At 36.4% G+C, this 21,178-nt stretch overlaps 1 protein-coding gene across 1 annotated transcript in view; it reads left to right on the top strand.

Moving 5' to 3' along the window:
• Positions 1-21,178, top strand: part of TMPRSS15 (transmembrane serine protease 15) — a 51,152-nt gene that overhangs the window by 6,431 nt on the left and 23,543 nt on the right. Inside the window, exons 6-15 of the mRNA XM_050331574.1 lie at positions 1,242-1,283; positions 4,053-4,094; positions 5,891-6,010; positions 11,376-11,484; positions 14,028-14,137; positions 14,983-15,120; positions 16,299-16,448; positions 18,626-18,728; positions 19,202-19,352; positions 20,454-20,595. Of these exons, the coding sequence (XP_050187531.1) occupies positions 1,242-1,283; positions 4,053-4,094; positions 5,891-6,010; positions 11,376-11,484; positions 14,028-14,137; positions 14,983-15,120; positions 16,299-16,448; positions 18,626-18,728; positions 19,202-19,352; positions 20,454-20,595 (1,107 nt within the window). The remainder of the gene's footprint in view (positions 1-1,241; positions 1,284-4,052; positions 4,095-5,890; positions 6,011-11,375; positions 11,485-14,027; positions 14,138-14,982; positions 15,121-16,298; positions 16,449-18,625; positions 18,729-19,201; positions 19,353-20,453; positions 20,596-21,178) is intronic.

The raw sequence follows: 21,178 nt of genomic DNA, 5'->3' as shown, positions 1-21,178 counted from the left end.
ATATTCCTGTAAAGCTTAGGTAAAGTGCAGGTGAAAAAAAAAAAAAAAGAAAGGAATAGGACTTTAAAGACTAGATAGTTTTAAATCCTGCACATATACAAATATAGTTATATTATATAACTACTAGAAAATTTATCAAAGCCTAAGTGAAAGCCTGTTAAGATCAATGGGAACCTTCGTTTTTACCTCAATAAAGTTTCAAAACAGACCTTCACTGAGGATTAGAATAAAGAACAATTTGAATTCTTTGAAGTAGAAGTTGATTAGCTGACATTTTAAGACCTGCTGGAGTTACTATTAAGTAGCAACTGAGTGCTTTAAGAGTTTGAATCTGATGTGCCATGTCTCTTACTCTATTCTAAAAGGTGTATTTTTTGCTAAGTACATCAGCTATTCAAAGGCTAAATTCAGAGTCTTGGCACCTTTAATTCCCTTTACTATTGCACCACGTATAAGAAGTTATTCTAAATAACTGCACAAAACTGTGGAAAGTGATTGCTCATTATACTTCAAAAACGTCACCAAAGAAAATAATGAAGAGCTTTTTAAAAGGTTCCATATCCATTGATGAACTTTGAAGTAGTGAAACTTTTACTGCTGTGGATCACTAAAATGCCTCTTTTCACGAGATATCACCTGTCCATTCCATCAGGAGTGTTTCAGTAAAATAATTGTAACTAATTAACAATCATAGTCATATATGGCACTTTTGCATCGTGTTCTGCAAGAGAGTTATTATTCCTATTTCAGAGAGTGAGAGAACTACAACACAGGTGTGGCTTGCTTGAAATCAGTTTTCTCAGTGATTAAAAGCAACTTTCTTTCTTACAAATTATCCCAGGTTAATTTTAACTCATTTATCTATTCTAAATACTGTTCTATAAGACACAGGTGCTCTGAAAATCTCTATAGAATATGAAGTCTCAGGACAAAGACTTCCCAGATGAAGATGTTCTATATGCAATACAATGAATAGGAATTGAAGATTCAAAGGAATTGCAGTGGCCGTGAAAAATCATAACCTCATCTCACTTTGGGGACATTTCCTCCTTAGGAAGGTTATGGAGTTTGACCAAAGACTTGGAACAGGGTGAGACACTCAAAAGGAGGGAAGCAGGACGCTGCTAGTCATTCAGTGAGAAATAGTCATGACAATTTTTTTTTAACCTTTATTTCTGTCGTATAAAACTAGAAACTGTGCTATAAAAGAAGTTTAAAATGAACTTTCTTTCTTCCAATAGCTGATGAAAATCTTACCACAGTGATGCCTTCACCTTCATCAGGTCAGTATCTTTCATAAAAAAGGAACTATTTTTTGTTGCAATTACAACATGAAGGAACATAAGACTCGCTGTTCAGCTGGTATAACTTAATAAAGCTACCTTGGATGTAGTTGGGGCTTGACTGCCAGGGTCCATTCAGTGATAATTAGCTGCCTTCAGTGTTTCTGACAATTTGAGAATGCAGTGACTGATCTGAAGTCTGTACAGAAGCTCCAAGAGCTTAATTAGTGGATCAAATCAAAGCTGAGTTTCCCTCAACCAGCTGAGCTACAAGCTGAAGTTTTCTCAGATTTAGGCAGGTAGGTGAGACTGTCATGCTCAGTAACAGTGGTTACTGATTTACTGAGCAATGTTGATTGACAGACTTTCCTTTCACTATCACTGGACATCTTATGATGATAAGGTATGAAGCAGATAAAACTCCTTGGTCTTGCAAATGCAGTGAGCACAAACCTGCCAAAAGTCAGCCAGGCAGCTGAATAATACAGGAAGTGCTTTGTAGCACTAGGGGAAGGTAGAGGTGTCACATACAAACTGCATACAAATTATCACAGAGAAATTCTCCAGGGCAGGGTACCAGACCAGGAGCTCCATGCAGTGTATATGAGCTAAAGAAATGCACCTATAAATATGGGAGACAAGTATTTATTGATAGTCTAATTACAGCCATAGCAATGAAACAGTTATTAGTCTAGTTACAGGCCTACTAACGTGTATAGTCCAAAGTGTAAAATTACTACAGGTTATTCCCAAAGATACTGTTAAAATTGCTAACATATGATTTTTTCCTATCTGTCCCTTCCTCTGGTGTACTATCTCAATGCTTCCCTCTGTCCTAAGTTCAACATTGCTAATCATCCTCAAGAAGAAATTGGGAGATGGGGGAAGGTGCCAGAGGAAGGGGGAAGGGAGTTGGGAGTTGTCAGCACACCAGGCTGGAATGGCAGTAATATTCCTGGTGTGAATTTCTTTCCTGTTTTTCTTGCATCTGCTTGAGGTCATTTTTGTACATGTTTTAGTATTTTCTGCTTCCTTGTTCTTTCTGGTTTAGTCCAAATGCCACAATATACCCAGGTTTTATCATATGTGATACATTTATATCTGCTGGATGCTTGGAATATGTGTCTGTTGACCCCTAAACCATCCTTATCCATCTCACATGCTACTTTAGTGACACTGTGCAGCAACAGATCATTTGTGATCTGTGCTTATGCCACCGAAGCCTCTGTCACTGTCCAGTGTTTTCCTTTATGCCATCTGCTGCCAGCTTGTGAATGCATTTCTGGGAATGTTTATAACAACCCCAATTTTTTTCCAACACTCTTCAAGACATAGATTCCTATTAGAACTTCTTGCTCATGCATGCATCCACGTTTTAGGTCTTTGAATGTTTAATTCCTTTCAAAATAGTTATCCTGCAGTAAATGTATAGAGAGATATGTGGATAGATATATATGTGCATAACACTTTGGAAACTGCTGTGTATGTATGAATTAAGCTTCCTTCTCTGAACACACCTCTGTGAGAACAGTCCAACAGGCTGCACCTTCCCTGCTCTCCTCTCTCTCTGCCATTTGTGTCCTCAAATTTGCTGACACAGAATAGTCCATAATTCACTTAATACAGAATGGCCCAGCTTAGCTCAATAGCATTTGCTAAATAAGCATGTTTTGATGGAAAATTGGAAGGGAATCCTCATGCAAGTTTGTACACTAGTAGGTCTGGGAGAGCAGGAACATCTAACAAAATTAAGTTTGTGATGGTCAACAGTCAGCAACTTCTCCCCACAAAACTGATGGATGATGACCTATAGAGAAAACCTTACTACATCTCTCACTTTAATCCTTCTGGCCTTTCATTTTATCAGCTGAGGTACAGGGTCCATTAACTGTGGTGACATGGGGATTGTTTTCAGCTGAAGGCATGGTCATCCTACTCACATATTTGAGTCTTAATTTTGAAAGTAAAAGTAGTAAACAGGGTTGCTCAGGTAAATTCAAAGAGGAGAAGAAAATAAGACTATTTGGGAGATGGAAAGTACCAGGTATATCCTAATGATTGTTATTTAGGGTACTGTTGGAAGTTCTGTTGGAGCAATCACAAATATGCATTCCATTTTTCCAGACTGTTTTGCAATTAATTATCACTAATACAAATCTACTTAGTACCTAGGCTTCTGTTTGTGTGTAAGTGAGTGTACACAGAAGTAGGTGTGTATATATGCCTGTATGTAAGTAGACAGATAGGTTTGAGGCTTTCAATTGATTTGTTGAACAATATAATTTGTAAGAAAATGCACATATACATTTTAACTGATGTTAAAGTTGTCATAACTTGTCTTGTTTCAACAGATCCCACGAGTCCAATTACAAGTTCCCTGATGCCAACTTCAGGTCAGAACTTTTACATACCAAGGGAAGGCAAGAAAGCATTGCTCTTATTTAAATGGGGGAGGAAAAAAAAGTCTTTAGAAGTAATTGAAAAGCATGTGACTGGAGAAAAAAGAATGAGATTTAAATCACACTTGAGTTGCACGTCATTTTTTCTTCTGTTTATTGTGACGCTTGACCTTCAGGACCAAGCCAATCAATCAGGTGTTACTATATCATTAACTCAGATGGGGTTTGGGGATATAGCAAATAATACAGATATAAATTATGCAGATATAAAAGATGCAGATTAACTGCTGCTTTGTTCTGCCTAAGAAACTGCAGAGGTGTTTTCAGAGAGCAAGGAGTAGAGTTCTAACCTCAGGCTGTGTTTGTCCAGGTTCAGGACAACTCACCACAAGCAAGTCCTCAACAACTGTTGGTAAGTAACTGCGTACAGCCTCTTATACCATTTAATCCTCACCTCCCATTCCTCCAAATGCAGGATATGCAGGTTTACCTTTGATGAAGGAGGCTTCTCCAAAGAGGATGGAGTTCTAAGACTCTGCATTCTATTAAAAAATCCTACGTGTGTTGTGTATGTTGATGTACATATTGACACTCATACTGGTTGCACTTTTTTCTTTTTCCTATTATTTCTTGACCTTTTTGATGGGGGGAAAAAAAAAAACCAAACCTTAGCAAACTCTCACATGACTACCAATGGACAGAAAGCCAAAGACATTTGAATCTTTAGAAACATCCTCTAACCTTACTAGATGGTGAAATGTATATGACATCTATAAGCAGTCTTATGTGTTTACTGCCCTTATTTAGTTAAGTATGGTAATTACATTGCAACAAACTGTAATTCCATTTTTAAAAAGAAGTCAAAATGTTTTAGTAGGAAACGTTGATTTCTTTCAATCCAGGAGGTGGCACTGCTGTTTAGTTTTCTGAGTTGAATAAACCCAGAATTGATCATGACATATGTAAACAATGTTGTCTTGGTTGTTGGGCTTGTGCGAAACATATCGCTACCTTATTGGTTGGATTATTTTGTTCTAGAATGCACAGTTTTGTCTCTGCTCATCTGTGAAAATTCATTCATTGGCACTGCATCACCTTCAACACTTGACTGGAGTTTGTTTGGTTCGTTTTAATTATCAAATGGATGCAAAATGGCAATACTTTTGGCTTTATAGCATTTGCATTGCTAACACTGAGAGCGTTTTTGTAAAACATTCAGTGTTTTGAAGTGCTACAATACATCCAAACCAATTTCATTCTCTGTCATTTACAGTGATATACGAGACATTATCATACAGGCATTTACTTAATCTGATTACAGAACTAACAGTTCTGATTACAGAACTAACGGCTTTATGAGAACAATAAATCCAGCAATAATGGTTAGAGGCTGCAAAATCAATTTTATAAATTACTATTTTTCCTTCTTTCATAAGAAATTTTTACTTTTTCCTGTAAACATTTACTGTAAAACTAAAGAAAGGGACAGTGTGAGTAGCTCTAGATAAATAGTTTACATATCATTTATTACAATTTTAATAATTCTGAAATTAGTAGTAATCCAAAGGTTATTTTAGTTGCATGTTTCTGTTCAGTTTAAGACCTACTTGAATTCTACAGAACAAAACTATTTAAAGACTAAAAGAGCAAGTATGAAGTAGATGAACATTTATGTTCTAGGAAAACACTATTGTGAAATCCACAATTTTAAGAATCTGCCCATGTTTTGTTGTTGGTTAGGCATGAGCCTTTAGCTTTTAGCATGATGAAGTGTAACACTGTGATGTGTTGAAGAAATTAAATTGTATTTATCTAAACCCAGAGATTTTTCACTGTTATTTAAACCAAGGTGCAGTTTTCTCATGTTATTCAAACATAAGAAATTGGAAAATGTAATTTATTGTATTGCATAAAATAGTTTATTTGTGTCGAAGGAGGAAGTGGGAATTAATGGAAATTTTGTTCCAGCCCTACCTCAAGCTTAGTTTCAAAAAATATTTCACTTTCAAGATCTTCCTCCATTCTGTGCCAAATTTATCTTTTTAGTGCGTGATATTTCATTCCAGGCTTCTAAAAATGCAGTTTTGTGAAACACAATAGAGTGGTTGATTAGATTTGTGGTAAAGCAACCAGAGGTAAGTCAATTTTCCTTTGTAGCAAAACTGCATCACTGCTGTGCTGTTATTGCTCTCATCTCTGTTATTCCAGCTGAGTGTTTGCCACCTGCTGAACTCTGTGATGACGGCGTAACCTGCATTAACCAAGATTTCTTTTGCGATGGAGTCTCAAACTGCCCGGATGGTTCGGATGAATCTGAAAAAAGATGTGGTAAGAATGTAAACCCCTGTAAATCAGTCTCTTTAAACATGAAAAAAACCTTGTCATTAGTTTGCAAATAGTTTATGGGCAATAAACTGCACAGTGAAGTCCAAATCAATTCCACTAAAAATAGTAACAAAAGTAATTGTTATAATCTTTATCTTGTAAATGAAGACAATTTTCTTTAAAATTCTCATCAATAAAGAAGGTGTGTAATAATAATGCAATATTAAAATCTAACTATATAAACATAAAATTATAGATTTTTGTTTACTACATAAATATTAATAGAATAAATAAAAACTATGTAAATTATAAAATAATATAGAAATTTTATATGAAGTTGTGCACCAGTAAAATCAAATAATGTTCTTTCCAAATAAATTAAAGTTATGACCCTGTACAGATATAAATCCACATTACCTTGTATCAGAAACCACCTGATTGCGTCTTGGAGTCAGAAAAAAAGCTTATCCTTTGATTCCAGGATTAAGAACATCATTATAGAAAATGCTATGAACAGTTTTTCTGGGTTACTGTGTACCCTCAGATGCATTGATCCAGACTCCAGATGGGGCAGGGGGGTGTGAGGTGCGCAGTAATAGTGTTTTGCAGCCAGGCCAGGTGAGTGTGGATGGAGACCTGACAGGAGCCCAAACTCTTGTTTGTTGGCCTCCCACCTACCTGTCACTACCCTGAGTGCTAGAGAATGGGAGTGTCTGCATGACTGATGCAAATGTTGGCACCACAGTAAGAAATGTGAAAATCCGGTGACCAGTTCTAGGTGTCCCTGCTTGGGCAAGGGGTTGGACCAGATGGTACCATTAAACTTCCGACCTTCTGTGATTCTATGAAACTCTTACAAACCTGAAACCTCATGGTTTTTAATGTAAAAAGATTATAGCCTTCAACATCAGTCACTTTGTTTGCCTTTATCTCATCTTTGAGAATTGTGTCCAGTTCTGGGCCCCTCACAACAGGAAAGAATTTAAAGTTCTGGAGTGTTTCCAGAAAAGAGCAAATGAGCTGGGGAAGGGTCTGGAGCACAAGTCCTGTGAAGAGAGGGTGAGAGAGATGAGGGTGTTTAGCCTGGAGAAAAGGAGGTTCAGGGGGAACCTTATTGCTCCTTACAATTGCTTGAAAGGAGGCTGTAGCCAGGTGGGGGTTGATCTTTTCTCCCAGGCAACCAGTGCTAGGATGAGAGGCAATGGCCTCAAGTTGCACCTGAGGGTTATGTTGAAAATTAGGAGGAATTTCTTCACAGAAAGTGTTAAACATTGGAATGGACTGCCCAGGAAAGTGGTGGAGTCACCATCCCTGGAGGTGTTTAGGGAACAACTGGAAGCGACATTGAGTGGTCTGGTCTAGTTGACAAGCTGGCAATCAGCCAAAGGTTGGACTCAGAGATCTTGGAGGTCTTTTCTGACCTAAATGATTCTGTGCTTCTATTCCACAATTCCATCTGACTGCCTACTATCCCCAAGCATCTTTTTGTGCAGAGCAGGCCCTGCTCTCTGTAGCAGTGAATGCTGCGAGATTGTACCAAGACTGTGCTTCTGTTTGCCAAAGGGCTGAGCAGCATTTTGGTGGGAACACGTGTGTGTTAATGCCGTCTGCAATGCTCTTCAGAGCCTCAGCTCTCAGTTCAAAGTCTGTCAAATTTTCTTGAGGGGAGAAGGTTGCAAATGTTCTATGAGGGTCTGGAGCCATTAACTCCCTGAGAGTTTTGTTTGCTTGTTTGTTTTTAAATATAGACTTCAGTGTTAGAAATCTGAAATGCTTCTTTCCATTCTGCTGCGAGAAAGGCCCTCTGAGCTTTCCTGAGAAAAACAGTGGGGGAAGTCTGCTCTGAGCTTTCAGAGGCATGTAAACTGTTGGGCTCCAAAAACATGCAAGCAAGTAAAAGACAAATTTACTTTTTAAAGAATCTGCAATCTTGGCTCTGAAGGTTGGTGACATGTTGACCCCTTCTGTTAGAAGTATGATTTTCTTTAAAAAAAAAAAAAAAAAAACCACAAACAAACAAAACCAGACAAACAAAAACCCACCAGAAAAACCCAAACAAACATACATACACAAAAAAAAAACCAATCAAAAAGTGAATTGCAGCCCAATCCATCAACTACATTTTTCCTTAGTCCAGTAAGCTCAGAATGAAGACTTAGTTGAACATTTTGGAGGAAATACAGTCCACTTAAGGGAGCTGGATGGTTTTCCCCTGTTCCTCTCCACTGATGCCTGGTATTTCCAAGCAATTCGTTCAGTTACCATTATTGTAGCAGTTTCAGCTTATAACCTTAAAGAAATACAATTCTGGCTGGAGGACAAAATATTGCTCCATGTCTCTCATGTTACATTTCCAGCCTTTTCCATTCAAAATCTCATAACTTTTCTAAATTTGTATATTAAGGTTTCTTAGCAGAATTTGAAAAAACAGTGTAATGAATGTCAAGAGGTTGGATATACATTTGGGGTACCTGCAAATTCTTCTACCTCTGATTTTCCCCACCTCTAGAGAAACTTAATATGGTCATACAAAAGCTAAAATTGTCTAGATTTTCAGAAGTGCCTCTGAGTTTCACAGTGAGATTTACAGCCAATTCATAATTCATGCTACAAGTGCTCCTGCACACAGAAGAATTGCTGTCCTTTAAATAACTTGATTTTTTTCATCTTGGTTCCTATTACCCATAGTATTTCAGATTTTAGAATACGTTAATGGTTTAAAAATATAGGATAAAAAGTGAATTTTAGTAGCCTCTTCCTGCATTAGACAGAACTCAGTAAAATCTCAGCAGAGATTCAGGCAACAGAACACCTTTTCTTTGTTTGTTTTATTGATTAAAATTATCTTGAAAGGTTTCTCTCTGGCTCTGCAATGCAGTGCAGTAACAAAAGGCATCACAAAAGTGCAGCTAGCAATTTCAGTGAAAGGGTCTCTAGAGAAATGTGAAGTCTGAACAGCATCTACTAATAATGACTGGCACTGCTGTAAAGCAGCTGTGTAGCATGTAGGTGTAAGGAAAGGGAGACTGGAGGCTCATCCCAGGAGATGTTTCTGCAGTTCTCTTTGCGGTTATTACATGTCTGGGCTAACATTTTGTGATTACCCACCTCACAGCATCACTACAGCGCTGGGAGAGATTAATCATATGTAAGACAGAAAGTAATGAACTGCCCTTGGCAGAGAAAGGTCCTGTCAAAGTGAAATATGTGAGCTTGATCTGACCAGTTTGGGGAGCTTCTCCCTGAAATTCTAGGGTAACAGGACTAAGCCCTCTTAATGTGCCTTCTACATTCAGTGCCCTAAGTAAATAGAAATGAACAGCAAGATGCATAATGGGGAAGAAATGGAAGGGGTTCCTACAGATGATGACTCCTGTCTCGTTGGGGAAACAACTGAGGCTTTTCTGAGGACTCCAGGAGGAGGTAGAAATGTAATGACTCCTGTGCCACTGCCCACTTTTGCCTCCTCCTCTGCAAGGAGGGAACACTGGGAGGTTTTTAAGGGAAACAGGACCAGTTCCTGTTCTCTTCCTGCTCATTCCTGAGACACTAAGCACTGAATTTTGCTGGACTGTGAATGAGCAGCCTAAGGACCTTTTCCTGAATCATTCTGTCCTATTTCAATTTTCTCACTGTCTCCTAAGAGGTAAGAAGAAACAAATAAAAGAAAAAATAAGAAAAAATAAGACGATAAGAAGAGGGAACTGGGGCATCTCTCTTCTGAGGAAAGGCTGAGGGAGCTGGACCTCTTCAGCCTTGAGAAAAGATGACTGAGAGGGGGGCCCCATCAATGTCTGTCAGAACCTGCAGGGAGGAGTCAGGGCATGGACCAGGCTCTGCTCGGTGGTGCTGAGCATTGGGACAGTGGCCAGAAACTGATGCACAGGAAGTTCCACCTGGACATGAGGAAGAACTTCTTTCCTATGCAGTGACCGCACCCTGGAACAGATCACCCAGAGAGAGTGTGGAGTGTCCTCTCCCTCACTGGAGATATTCCAGAGCCATGTGGACACAATCCTGTACCATGTGCTCTGGGATGACCCTGCTGGAGCAGGGAGGTTGGACCAGATGACCAACTGTGGTGCCTTCCAACCTGCCCCATTCTGTGATTCTAACGAAAACTAATGAGCAAATATTTGTAATTGATTTTATTAGAACAGTGTCAATATCTCTTTTTATTATTGCCAGTGGTATGAACTTCTTTTTAGATCAGAATATTTCTTGCTTGTTAACAGTACCAATTTTTTTGCCTTCATTAATAACTAGCTGGGCACTTTTCTTCTTACACTGATTTTATTCTTCGCCTTGGTAAGGACAGGAAACACATGAATTAAAGTGAACAGAAAAATTATTTGCATACCAATTGCCAATTCGAATGCTGTGGCCTATAAAAGGGTTCTATAGCAATCCTCAATCATGAACCTTTTCTCTTTGTGTGTTTAAAATCTTATGTGTTCTGTTCTGTTCTCAAAGATTATTTCAAAGCTCTATGATGCTTTCTGAACAACTGAAAAAAACCCATAATTAGCAGGTTCCTAAGATGATTAATGTTCAATAGGTGCAGCCGAGGCTTCAACAGTTCTTCAGTGTCTGCTGAAATAAAATAACTCCACATGAATTACCATTTCTAATCTTGCTGAGGCTTAAAAAGACTTTTTTTTGTTTGTTTTTTTTCAGTATCTGTTTTCTTAAACCAAGAACTTTCCTAGAATGGAATAGCAACACCGAGGGAACAAAACTAATAAAAGATTTTTGAAAAAATAGATGATGATGGATGACATTTACCTCAGATGAGTGAACTCGATAGCTGGCAGGAAACTTGGGAGATCCACTTATCTCTTGGAGTACTCAGTAATATATAAAGCGAAGAACCAGGAAGCTCATAAAAGTAGAGATAACAATAGTCAACCATATCCATTCTTGCTTTTATTCACAGGACATCGAATCATTTCTGGTAGTGCAAACACAGTTTTCTGACTTAAAGTAGCTGTAGATAAGAACTGTTAAGGCAAGATCCTGTTTCCTTACAAATAAAACGAAAGAAAGAATTGGGTTTGTTAAATCCATGTGTTGGATTTTAATTATTTGGATTGGTTTAGATTAGTTTGGATTAGCTAGGTTATGTCTAATTTAAAAATAAATTTTCTGTACTACATTTCCTCTTATACAGTACTTGGAGATCAAAAAGTCATAGGAATTAGAAATAGGAGCAAGTTAATAGTGTGTTTTACTTAGTTTTTCCATTGCTGCTTACAAAGCTTTTCCAAGGTAATCCATGTAAACCAATACCCAAGGTCGCCCTCATTTTGGCTCCAATTCTGTTTTTCAAATGGCATTTTGACAAATGATCTTCATTATATCTTTACAGCTGCAGTTTGTGATGGAAAATTCATGTTGACTGATTCCTCTGGGTCTTTTCACTCTATGAATTATCCAAGGCCATATAATGCAAACATCATTTGCCAGTGGATAATACTGTAAGTCATTTTCCAATAATTTTGTCCCTAACATTTTTTTGATTATGAGGTGATATTGTTTCCTGCACAATAGCCTTATGCAATTTGTTTGGATTACCAAATACTCCAGCATGGAAAATATGTAATATCAGTTTTTCTTCTGTATTTATGTAACTTTTCTTTTAAAACTTGCATACCTAAATCCCATAACCATATCAATAATTTTCACACTTAAAAAAATTCTTAGGTATGACTTTGAGAAATCCTGTGTGTTATATGCATACAGAGTGATATAAGTGTAAGCTCAAAATAAATCACATAATATAATTTCAAGGGTTTGGTTGTTTTTTGGTTTTTTTTTTTTTCAAAGCATTGCTTTAAATACTGGTCATCAGGTAATGGTTTTATATGATATAACTATTACTAACAGATGGAATTTTCAAGAATTCCCTTCTTATTTAGGGGGACAGATTTCTTCTGGGAGTTAAGAGTACCTGTGCTCCTAAGTAACTGAGAAATATGTTTTAAAATTGCATGATATAATAGCATCAAATGCCTTTTCAGCCCTAGGCACAAGAAGTGTAATTTTTTTATCAAGGATACATACCCACAGTTGGGAGAGGTCTATTTGACTTTTGACTCTCTAGATCCACTTCACAGACCAGGGAGAAAAAAAATTGAAAGGCAATAATTCTTATTATGGCTTTTTAATAATGGCTGTTCTTTGATTCTGAGAAGTATTAATTTGGTAGAAGAGTTTTAAAGGTGATTAAGAAATTGCCTTTAAAATTGGAGAAGTTTTGGACTTCTCATTGCAAAGGATGCTTTGAAAGTCCTAGGCTTTGATTTTGTTAAGGACATTTGTTCCTTCTCATCTTCAGCAGTAGTATTCATCAGTAATTACTGGCTACACATGAGTTTAAAACCTAGATGTGTCCCAGGAAAAGGATGAGATTCTGGCCTTCCAAAAATGTCTGACTTGTTCCTCATTTCGTGCTGTTGCAGAATTTGAGCACAGTAAATAATCATGACTCAAGTGCACAATTTCTTCTAAGCTGTTAATTTTTCTTCAAGTGCTGCTATAGCTGCAAGAAGCATTGTATTAGGTAGATATCTATACCAGGTATGTAGCTAATTAAAGCTTCATTTTGGAAAGAATCATTAGTAATTGCAAATAACATAGCAGAGGTTCTGCAGATCTATGCAATTACAGGTTGATCAATGGCAAAAAGAAACATCTTTATGGATTTATCTTCCACTTATCTGCTTTAAAAAAAAATCTGGCAACACTGACAGTAAAGGCCTGAGAAATTTAATGTGGCACTCAAATTTTGTCTTCCTTTTGAACAGAATTGTTACTATGAGGGAACCTTTTGGGTTTTTCAGTAAACAATGAGAGACATTTCATCCTATTGTTTTTATTATCCCTATAAAAATGTGTTAAAAGTCACCCTCTGATACATCTGAGATTGGATTTCTCTTCTGCTTGCCTTTGTTTAGAAAGATTTCTCCATTACCTTTAGGAAAAGCTTTTACATTTTCACCCCATTTAACTCCAAATGAAGATGCAATTTCCTCTCCTTTTAAAAGAGCATTATGCTCAATATATCCCTGAAACTTTAGCTTCCTGAAGGACTACCTATCAACTTTATGTTTTATTCTTTTCAAAACAAGGATATTTTTTCCCCTCTGGAGAAATACACAGCAATAACAAATAATAATAAAAAAAAAAAGGTGAAGATTTAACTGTATACTTCACACTTCTCTACCCATCATTACTGATAAACACCAGCAGATTGCTGTTAAAAAGCTATTTTCAGTGGGTCTTTCGATTCCAGAAAACAATAAACATTGATAAAGGAAACTAAGCTGACTGTGATAGTAGTGGTTTAGAATTTGTACTGCCATATATGTTTTGCAGAAAGAAAGTGGGAGAGTGACTTAAATATAAATTATTCAGAGAACATGACTGGAGCAAAATAAAGCTTTTTTTACACTTTATTTTAAATTACTTTTGTTATTAAACTTACTGTGTGATGGTTAGGGTGTATAGCAAGTTCCCAAACAGTGGGATCAAATCTTCATGCAAATCCTGGTTTTGTCATAAGAAACATTGTTTTGGACTTTCAGGAGAGAGATGTTGATATTTTGCTATTCATATTGATATCACAATACTATTCTTCTGGCCTTAGGAAGTCTACCTGAGCAGCAAGATGATATCTAATAGCAACATGTATGAAAAGGTAATTGTAATTCAATGAGATATAGAGGAAAATAAGAAACAACAAAAAACCCTGCAGAACTGACTATCACATCCTAGAGTTCAGAATTCAGTTTCTAGAATATACTTAACTCCAGTCAGGAAAGGAGTATTTCTACTATTACAAAAGGTTTGTGGCCTATTCTTTTGGTAATATTACAAAGTAGAGGTTAGACAAATAGGTCATCAATTAATATAATTTCATGTTGCTTCTGAACTTAAAATCATTCAAGCACTCAATGAATTTACTGCAGTCAAAAAGAGATTTTCAGTTTTGAGGTTTATTTTTCTCTTGCTGCCTTAGAGTGCCTCAAGGGTTGTCCATTAAGCTGAACTTCACTTCCTTTGAAACACAACAATATACAGACACACTGAATATTTTTGAAGGTATAGGACAAAACAAGATTTTAAAAGGTAAGTTTATTTTTCAGGTAATATTACTTTTCCATTCATAAAATCTAAGTGGTAAATTATACATTTTGAGGTGAAAAAAGTTGCATGTATATTTTTGAGAGGAAGACTGGAGCTGTGTAAAATTAGCGTTAGACAATTGATCTCAATATACACATCTGCTCTTAAAAATTTCTTTCTTTATATACTAAGAAACATCTACTTGTTTTTTAAGCTCTTATGTGAACAATTGTGATAACTTGGCCAGAGTCATGGTCTTGTGGGGTCCGTGTTTTGTTGGAAATATGTTGTCAGAAGATCCTATAACATCACACATGATAAAGTAAAATAAAAGTATCTAAAGTGGACTGTTGGGAGAAGTACTGTGATATTCCCTGAAAATCATTACAAGCATGACATTGGTTTCCTCAGATCTTGAAATACTGATCTTTTCTCTGTCTCTATATTCTACCCTGGAAAACTGGGATTTTGCCCATTTTTCACAAGACTCAGTCTATACAGCTGAATTCCACCAGAGGTGGAAAACATATATAAGTATACAAAGAATGTATTATTATTTATCCTTATTTTTGGAAGCAACTAGAGAATAAGAATGTGTAATAGAAAAAGACTAGCTGATATCCATATCAATCAATATGAGAGCTGGGGTATGCAGAATATTCATGTGGCAGCCAAACAGCTAAATGCTCCAGGGGTTTGAAGCTATTGTAGCAGGATCACAGTACAAGAGGGAAAGCATTTTTAAGACCCCATAAACTAATCTACAGCATTTTTGTGACAGCACTGGAGATTTTAATGTGCATGGGATTATTTTCTCTCTGACTACGTTATTCTTTGCTTGTTTTCAGCTTCTCTGTCAGGGACCAACACTGAAACAATTTACATTTTTTCTCACGAGGCTACAGCACAGTTCACCACCGATTACGCTGAAAATTACAGTGGTTTTAACGCAACATACACTACATTTAATGCAAGTGAACTAAACAGTAAGTGTTCTGTGTGTGTGTGTGTGTGTTTGTTTGTTATCCAAGAAGTTTGGTGTGTATCCATATTTTCAATCTGACAATATGTGAAAGGGAAGCAGTATTTTCTGACCTCAGTCCACTAACTAGATCTTGTTTGGAAAATTTCATACTGCTTTAAAGAGAAAATGATTGATTTCAATAAGGGTATCCTGTGGCCTAGGGTCATCTAGGGTGATTTAAGTAAAACTGTGTCCATTCCTCCATCAGATTCCTCTCAGCCAGTTTGTTCACTAATGAACGATGTGGAATCACTGACAACAATCATTATTCTGTAGTCACCTGACAATACCTCCTCTCCTGAGTTTCTGATGTCTCAGCTCACTGGCACAGCTCATAGCCCCAAATGGTAAAACTGAGATCCAGGAAAATACCTGCTGCAGCAAATAGGAGTGGGGGAAAGTCCAGAATGCAGTGAATCTACAGTGACAACAAAATGCAGCAATATGACTCATGCATTGGTATTCCTTGGTAATTGGACAAATGGTAGCTTTTTCAGCTGCTAAATTTTAAGCAGCATGTGAATAGAGGATGTGACAGAAAAAGGATATACTGCAGGAAGCATCCAGAGTACCAGCAAACTCCTATCATATGGAAGCCCTTGCTGACCTGCATTTAAAAAGGGAAGGACATGGACATATCACAAGTAGAAGAGTGATGAGGATGCTGCAACAAATGCGTGTGAGCAGAGGAGGGAAGGAGCAAATGAGGAGAATGAGAAAGGTATCCCAGGTGTGTGGAGCACAGCATTCAGCTGTGGTGGTGAGCCCTTTCACCTGGAGCAATCCAGGCCTTGGCAAAGAAAAGAGGAAAAGAGCAGGCTTAGCCTTTAGAATTACCTTTGCAAGGGGCTCTCTCTTATTGCCCCACCACATTACTGGTGAAGGATCAGAAACGGAGATTGGTGACTGCAAGGGTATTTAGAGTCACCCTTCAGTGATAATGTCTCGTTAACAAGTACAAATGACACATTTATTTGAGTAATTATATTGTGTTGCATAGAGGAGGAAACTGAGTCGCTGTGGGCTCCAGTTTACAATCGTAACTAAAATTTTACGTCTTTCGTCTCTCTTTCTTACATAATTCAGAGAAAATACTCAACATCTCTGTCATTTTTATTTACTAGAGGTTCTTATTCACAGATTATGAGAAAATCAATTGCACTTTTGAAGATGGCTTTTGTTACTGGATACGAGATTTAGATGATGATTCAGTCTGGGAAAGACTTCAGGGTCCTACCTTTCCCCCGATGAGTGGTCCTGAGTTTGATCATACATTTGGCAACATCTCAGGTAAGATTATAAAAACAAAAATTTGCTTGCAGATTAAAGGAAAAGCTTGATTCAGCTTATATTATATCACTGTACAATGGATTCTTCATAGTGGTATTACTAGGAAGTCATTTTACTCTGCCATAAAAATGAGTTGGGCTACCAAGCAAAATATTTTATGTTACTGATTGGATCTTATGGAAATAGACCAATACTGGAGGAAGAAATAAAGGAATATGTAAAGTGGATAAAGTGTTATGCAACAGTGTTATAGGTCAAAACCCCTCATGTTTACCTTAAAGGAAAAAAAAAAGTATAACTACATTTTAGGGAAATCACTTCTATTTCATTCATATCTACTGCTGATATCTTCGTGTTTGGAACAGAATAATTTTAATTTCACATAAGGTTAACCTGCAGTGTACAAGGGGCATCTGTATCCCCAGTTACCTCACACCAAACACAGTAATAGCCAGAACTTGTGCCAAACACACAAATACTCCAGGAATTGTTACAGTTAAATGACTTAATTGAAAGAGTGATCATATCAAAAGTGGAGTTTAATTAAAGAGACAATACTGATAGAAATCAGATTTTGAATGTCTATCATGGATGCTTATCCTATAATCAGACTCCAAAAGTGGGGTTTTTTCTGCTTCAACAGGAAAACAAAACAATCTCTTCCTCGGCTGATTTGTCACTCCAGCTAAAACTAATATAATTTGGATTTTGCAGTGGTTATATATATTCTAAGTGAGACTTATATAAAACTCATTCATTGACAAATGACTAGGGAAATAGCAAATTATTCTGGAAGAAGTTACTTCTGGAAAAAGAAAAATAGTAATCTCCACTTTATTGGATAGAAATTATTCACCTCTCTCTGAGTAAATGCACGTTTTCTAAACAATCTTCAGAACACTGTTTCACTTCCCACTTGACTCCCAGAATACAAGTTAGATGAAAGAATGTAAAATTTGTTCAATAAAACCCTTGACAATGATTTGTAGCTCTCTTGAAAATTATAATTTATTTTAGGTGCTCTCTGTTTCCCTGTGCTAAATCTAAGCTGACACATGTAGTGTTCCCATTTGTAATGTTGCTATTATACTGCATATTTAAATTTCTATGACCTGTATTTGGAGTAAAAATGTGAGTTTCATCATTAATATCTAGCTTTTCCATACACTGAGAGAAAATCTATTTTTGTGTCTCTGCTTTTGAAGAGCAAAGAACTTAATACACACTCAACAATTAATTCTGAATGCTAAGAGAATGGATGAAACAGAGAACTGTCACTCTGACTATATGAAGACCTTTTTCTCAAAGCTAGACACCATATATACTGTAATGCATGCTTTCTAAGTCAACACAGCAAATGAAAGGCCTGATTCAGATTTCAGAATAATTTTTAGGCATTTTTTCCTCCCACATGAAAAAAACTAGGTAATCTAGAATTATACATAACAAAATAGAATATAATTTAAATTACATAATTGTATTTATAGATATTTGTAGATTCTTTTAATATTATATTTGCATATATATGTGTTAGATTGATTTTAAAAAATTGAGCAAGAATTTTATTTTAGAACTGCCTAAATTTGTTCTTCTCATGACACATCATAATGTTTCTGTGGACTGGCCTTATATGGCAAAAAGAGGTCCAAATTCCCAGATACAACGAATTAACTCAGAAAAAGCTACAAATTCAGTTCTATAAATAACTTTTGTGGGTTTTTTTATTTATAATACTTCACCTTGCTATAAAATATTCATTAGTCATTCACCCCCTCAAAATGCAATCCATGTTTCTCACTTTTAAGTGGATAAAAATTCTGAAAATGTTAGAAAATTCTTCTGTGAAATCCAAAGCAATATCAAAGAGGAGCACATTTTACAAGTCAAGTAGAATTGCTGCCTGCACTAAGTATATAAGGCAGAGTTCCCACTGACTTGAAAAGGATGAGTTTCCCATTTCTTATCTGGTTCTGGGGAATATCCAACAAGCCTAAAAACTCACTTTATTATGTCATTGACTGATGAATATAACTTGGGAGAATCATTCACATTTTCTGTGTCAGGAATTTTCCTAATCATGCAACACTATTGGTGCTTGATATTATTTTATGTTTAAAGACTCTAATAATTAAAAAAGAAAATTCTGTACTGGCTAAAATGTGTTCATTCTCTTGCAGGATTTTATATTTCAACACCAGTTGGAATGGGATTCTTCGAAGACCAAGTCCGGATTCTGAGTTTGCCTTTGGTCTCTTCAGATACATATTGCCTAAACTTTTGGTATTGTTATGTAATTCCTAAACCTATACTTTGTTTAAGAATATAACTAAGTAGTTTTTGTTCATATAGAATAATAATTCAAGTCGGTGTGCTAGCAATACAAACCTGCTTCTGTTTGATTCTCCACAATCAGTCTCAATTCCAGGCCTGAAACTTTAACTTCTTTGTAACTTTGATTCTTGCAGTTGGCTTTAATGTATTTTCTTTTACACTCTGTACCCAACATTTATTTCTATAGAAAAGTGACACTAAGAATCCCTGAAATATTTTTTGCCATGAAGCTCAACTAGGTATCTGCAGGAAATATAGCAAAACACCAAGTAAATTCTTTGTGTGATCTAAATATATAATTTATTTTCATGCTCACTGTGAATTAGTCCTAATTCCATAAAACTGACTATAAAACAAAAAGAGTGATATTTTTTCAATTTCACTTTTTTCTGATAATAACAAAATTGCTTTTCCCTCCCTAGGTATTTCATGTACAGTCCTAATGTCTACTGTTTGAGAGTCAGCATAAGTAATGAGCATGATTTGGAAAAGGTCATTTTCGAGAAAGAAGGAAACTATGGAAACAAATGGAATTATGGACAAGTAACTTTAAATGAAACATCTGATTTTAAGGTTTGACAAACTACTAGTTTTTTAAAAATTTATTTTAGGTAAACTGGTATCAGACTTTCCTGTGAAATTAACCCAGTGATCCACAGCTCCAAAGATATTATCGACTATTATGTACTAATCCATGTCATCAAATAAATGTTTAGCATGCAGAATCATAGAATTAAAGAATGTTTTGAGTTGGAAGGGACCTTATAGATCATCTAGCTCCAACTTCCCTGCTTGGGCAGGGACACCTTCCACCAGACCAGGTTGCTTAGAGCCCCTTAGCATGGGATAAAATTAAATAATGTCAGATTTCAAATCAGTAATTTCATTAATTGCTTACAGAGTAATACACTGAAAGCGTGTTGCAGATGGAAGTGGTTTTTGGCACCACATGGTTAACAACTGGCCTAACTTATCTGTAAACACAAAGGGGAGATTTATTCTAGACAATTCCTTCAACACCTCTCTTTTGAAAACAATTCCTTTTTATAGATATTTGGAATAGTTTACCCTGCTACAGTAGTTTTGAATGATGCAAAAACACTACCAGAAAAATGCATTTACCATCTGAGGAAGCAAAAGTGACCTGGTTGCATCAGATTTCCAGCAAATGTGTGATTTATGAATTCAGGAAGATTGTTATACCTAACAGTATTTGACCAACACTAATTCCTTGGTTGTAGGATTACTTTAAATAGGTGGATATTAAAGGAAAATAATGAACAGATTAGATTAATTTCTGTTTTTCATGCAGATACACCGTTAGTTCAGAAGAAATTTTGGCCTGATGAGCAATGCAGAATTTCTTTTGAAAATTGTATGGATTTATATATAAAAAGTAAAGGCATTGAATATTTTTAAATTGTGTTCATCACTTGTATGAAGAAGTTGCTGCATTCCTTAGAGTGATCCCCTCAGTCTCCACAGTGCTATTTTGTTTTGCCAGGAATTCTGTCTCATCCCTGGCGTCCTCCCTGTAGTGCAGCGCCAGCGTAGATTTACAGGGGGAATAAGAGCATTCAAGAGAGAAGACAGATCGATTAGGCCTGGGAAGTTGAAAAAATGGTTCATTAAATTTTAAAATCCTTTTTTTTTTTAATCTTCCCTGAACTTCAGGTTATTTTTGATGCCTTTAAAAGGCGTGGTGTGAGTGACATTGCCGTGGATGACATCGGCCTGACAAAGGGAAAGTGCAATGAGAGCAATTACCTAGAGCCAACCGCGATGCCGACTGTTGCCACTACCGCTTCAGTTCCTAGTAAGTAAACACTCAGTTGCAGTTGATTTCCTATTAATCTATTTGTGTACGAGTGATTCAGAATTTTCACCCTTCAGATTTATAAAAAGCTCTCTTCAGCACCATAAAATTATCTTCAGAATAACATACTATAGATCAAGCTCCCTGCCCGTGACTCCACTGACAGCAATGGGTAGAATCACGTCTTAAACTATCACTACAGTATCTTCCAAGACTTGAAGAGTGGAGGATAATTAAATAATTCAGAATTTGTCTCAAAAAGCTTTAATTAGTAAAGCTACCAGGACACCACTGAAGGGGAAAGAAGAAACAGAAGGAAGATTTTAACCTCTATATTTGAAATTATAAACAATGTAGAAGGGGGAATAAGAGAATGAGCAAAGTCATGTAATAGTATCACTAGAGGTCTCAGTAGTGGAAAGTCTGAGAGAACAGGCACACTGAAAACTCCCATATTTAAGTAAATTCATTTATAACAGTTCCAGAATGGTTTAAGAATGGAGCACAAACTACGTGAGTGTCTGATACCCAAAATGGAGGTATATCCAAAACAAGGCTCACAATTACATAGTTCTTTTCAATA

This window comes from Myiozetetes cayanensis, unplaced genomic scaffold (assembly GCF_022539395.1).
Source record: "Myiozetetes cayanensis isolate MyiCay16 unplaced genomic scaffold, myiCay2020 scf5-8, whole genome shotgun sequence".
Taxonomy (NCBI): Eukaryota; Metazoa; Chordata; class Aves; order Passeriformes; family Tyrannidae; genus Myiozetetes; species Myiozetetes cayanensis.
This window is presented reverse-complemented; position numbering and strand designations above follow the sequence as displayed.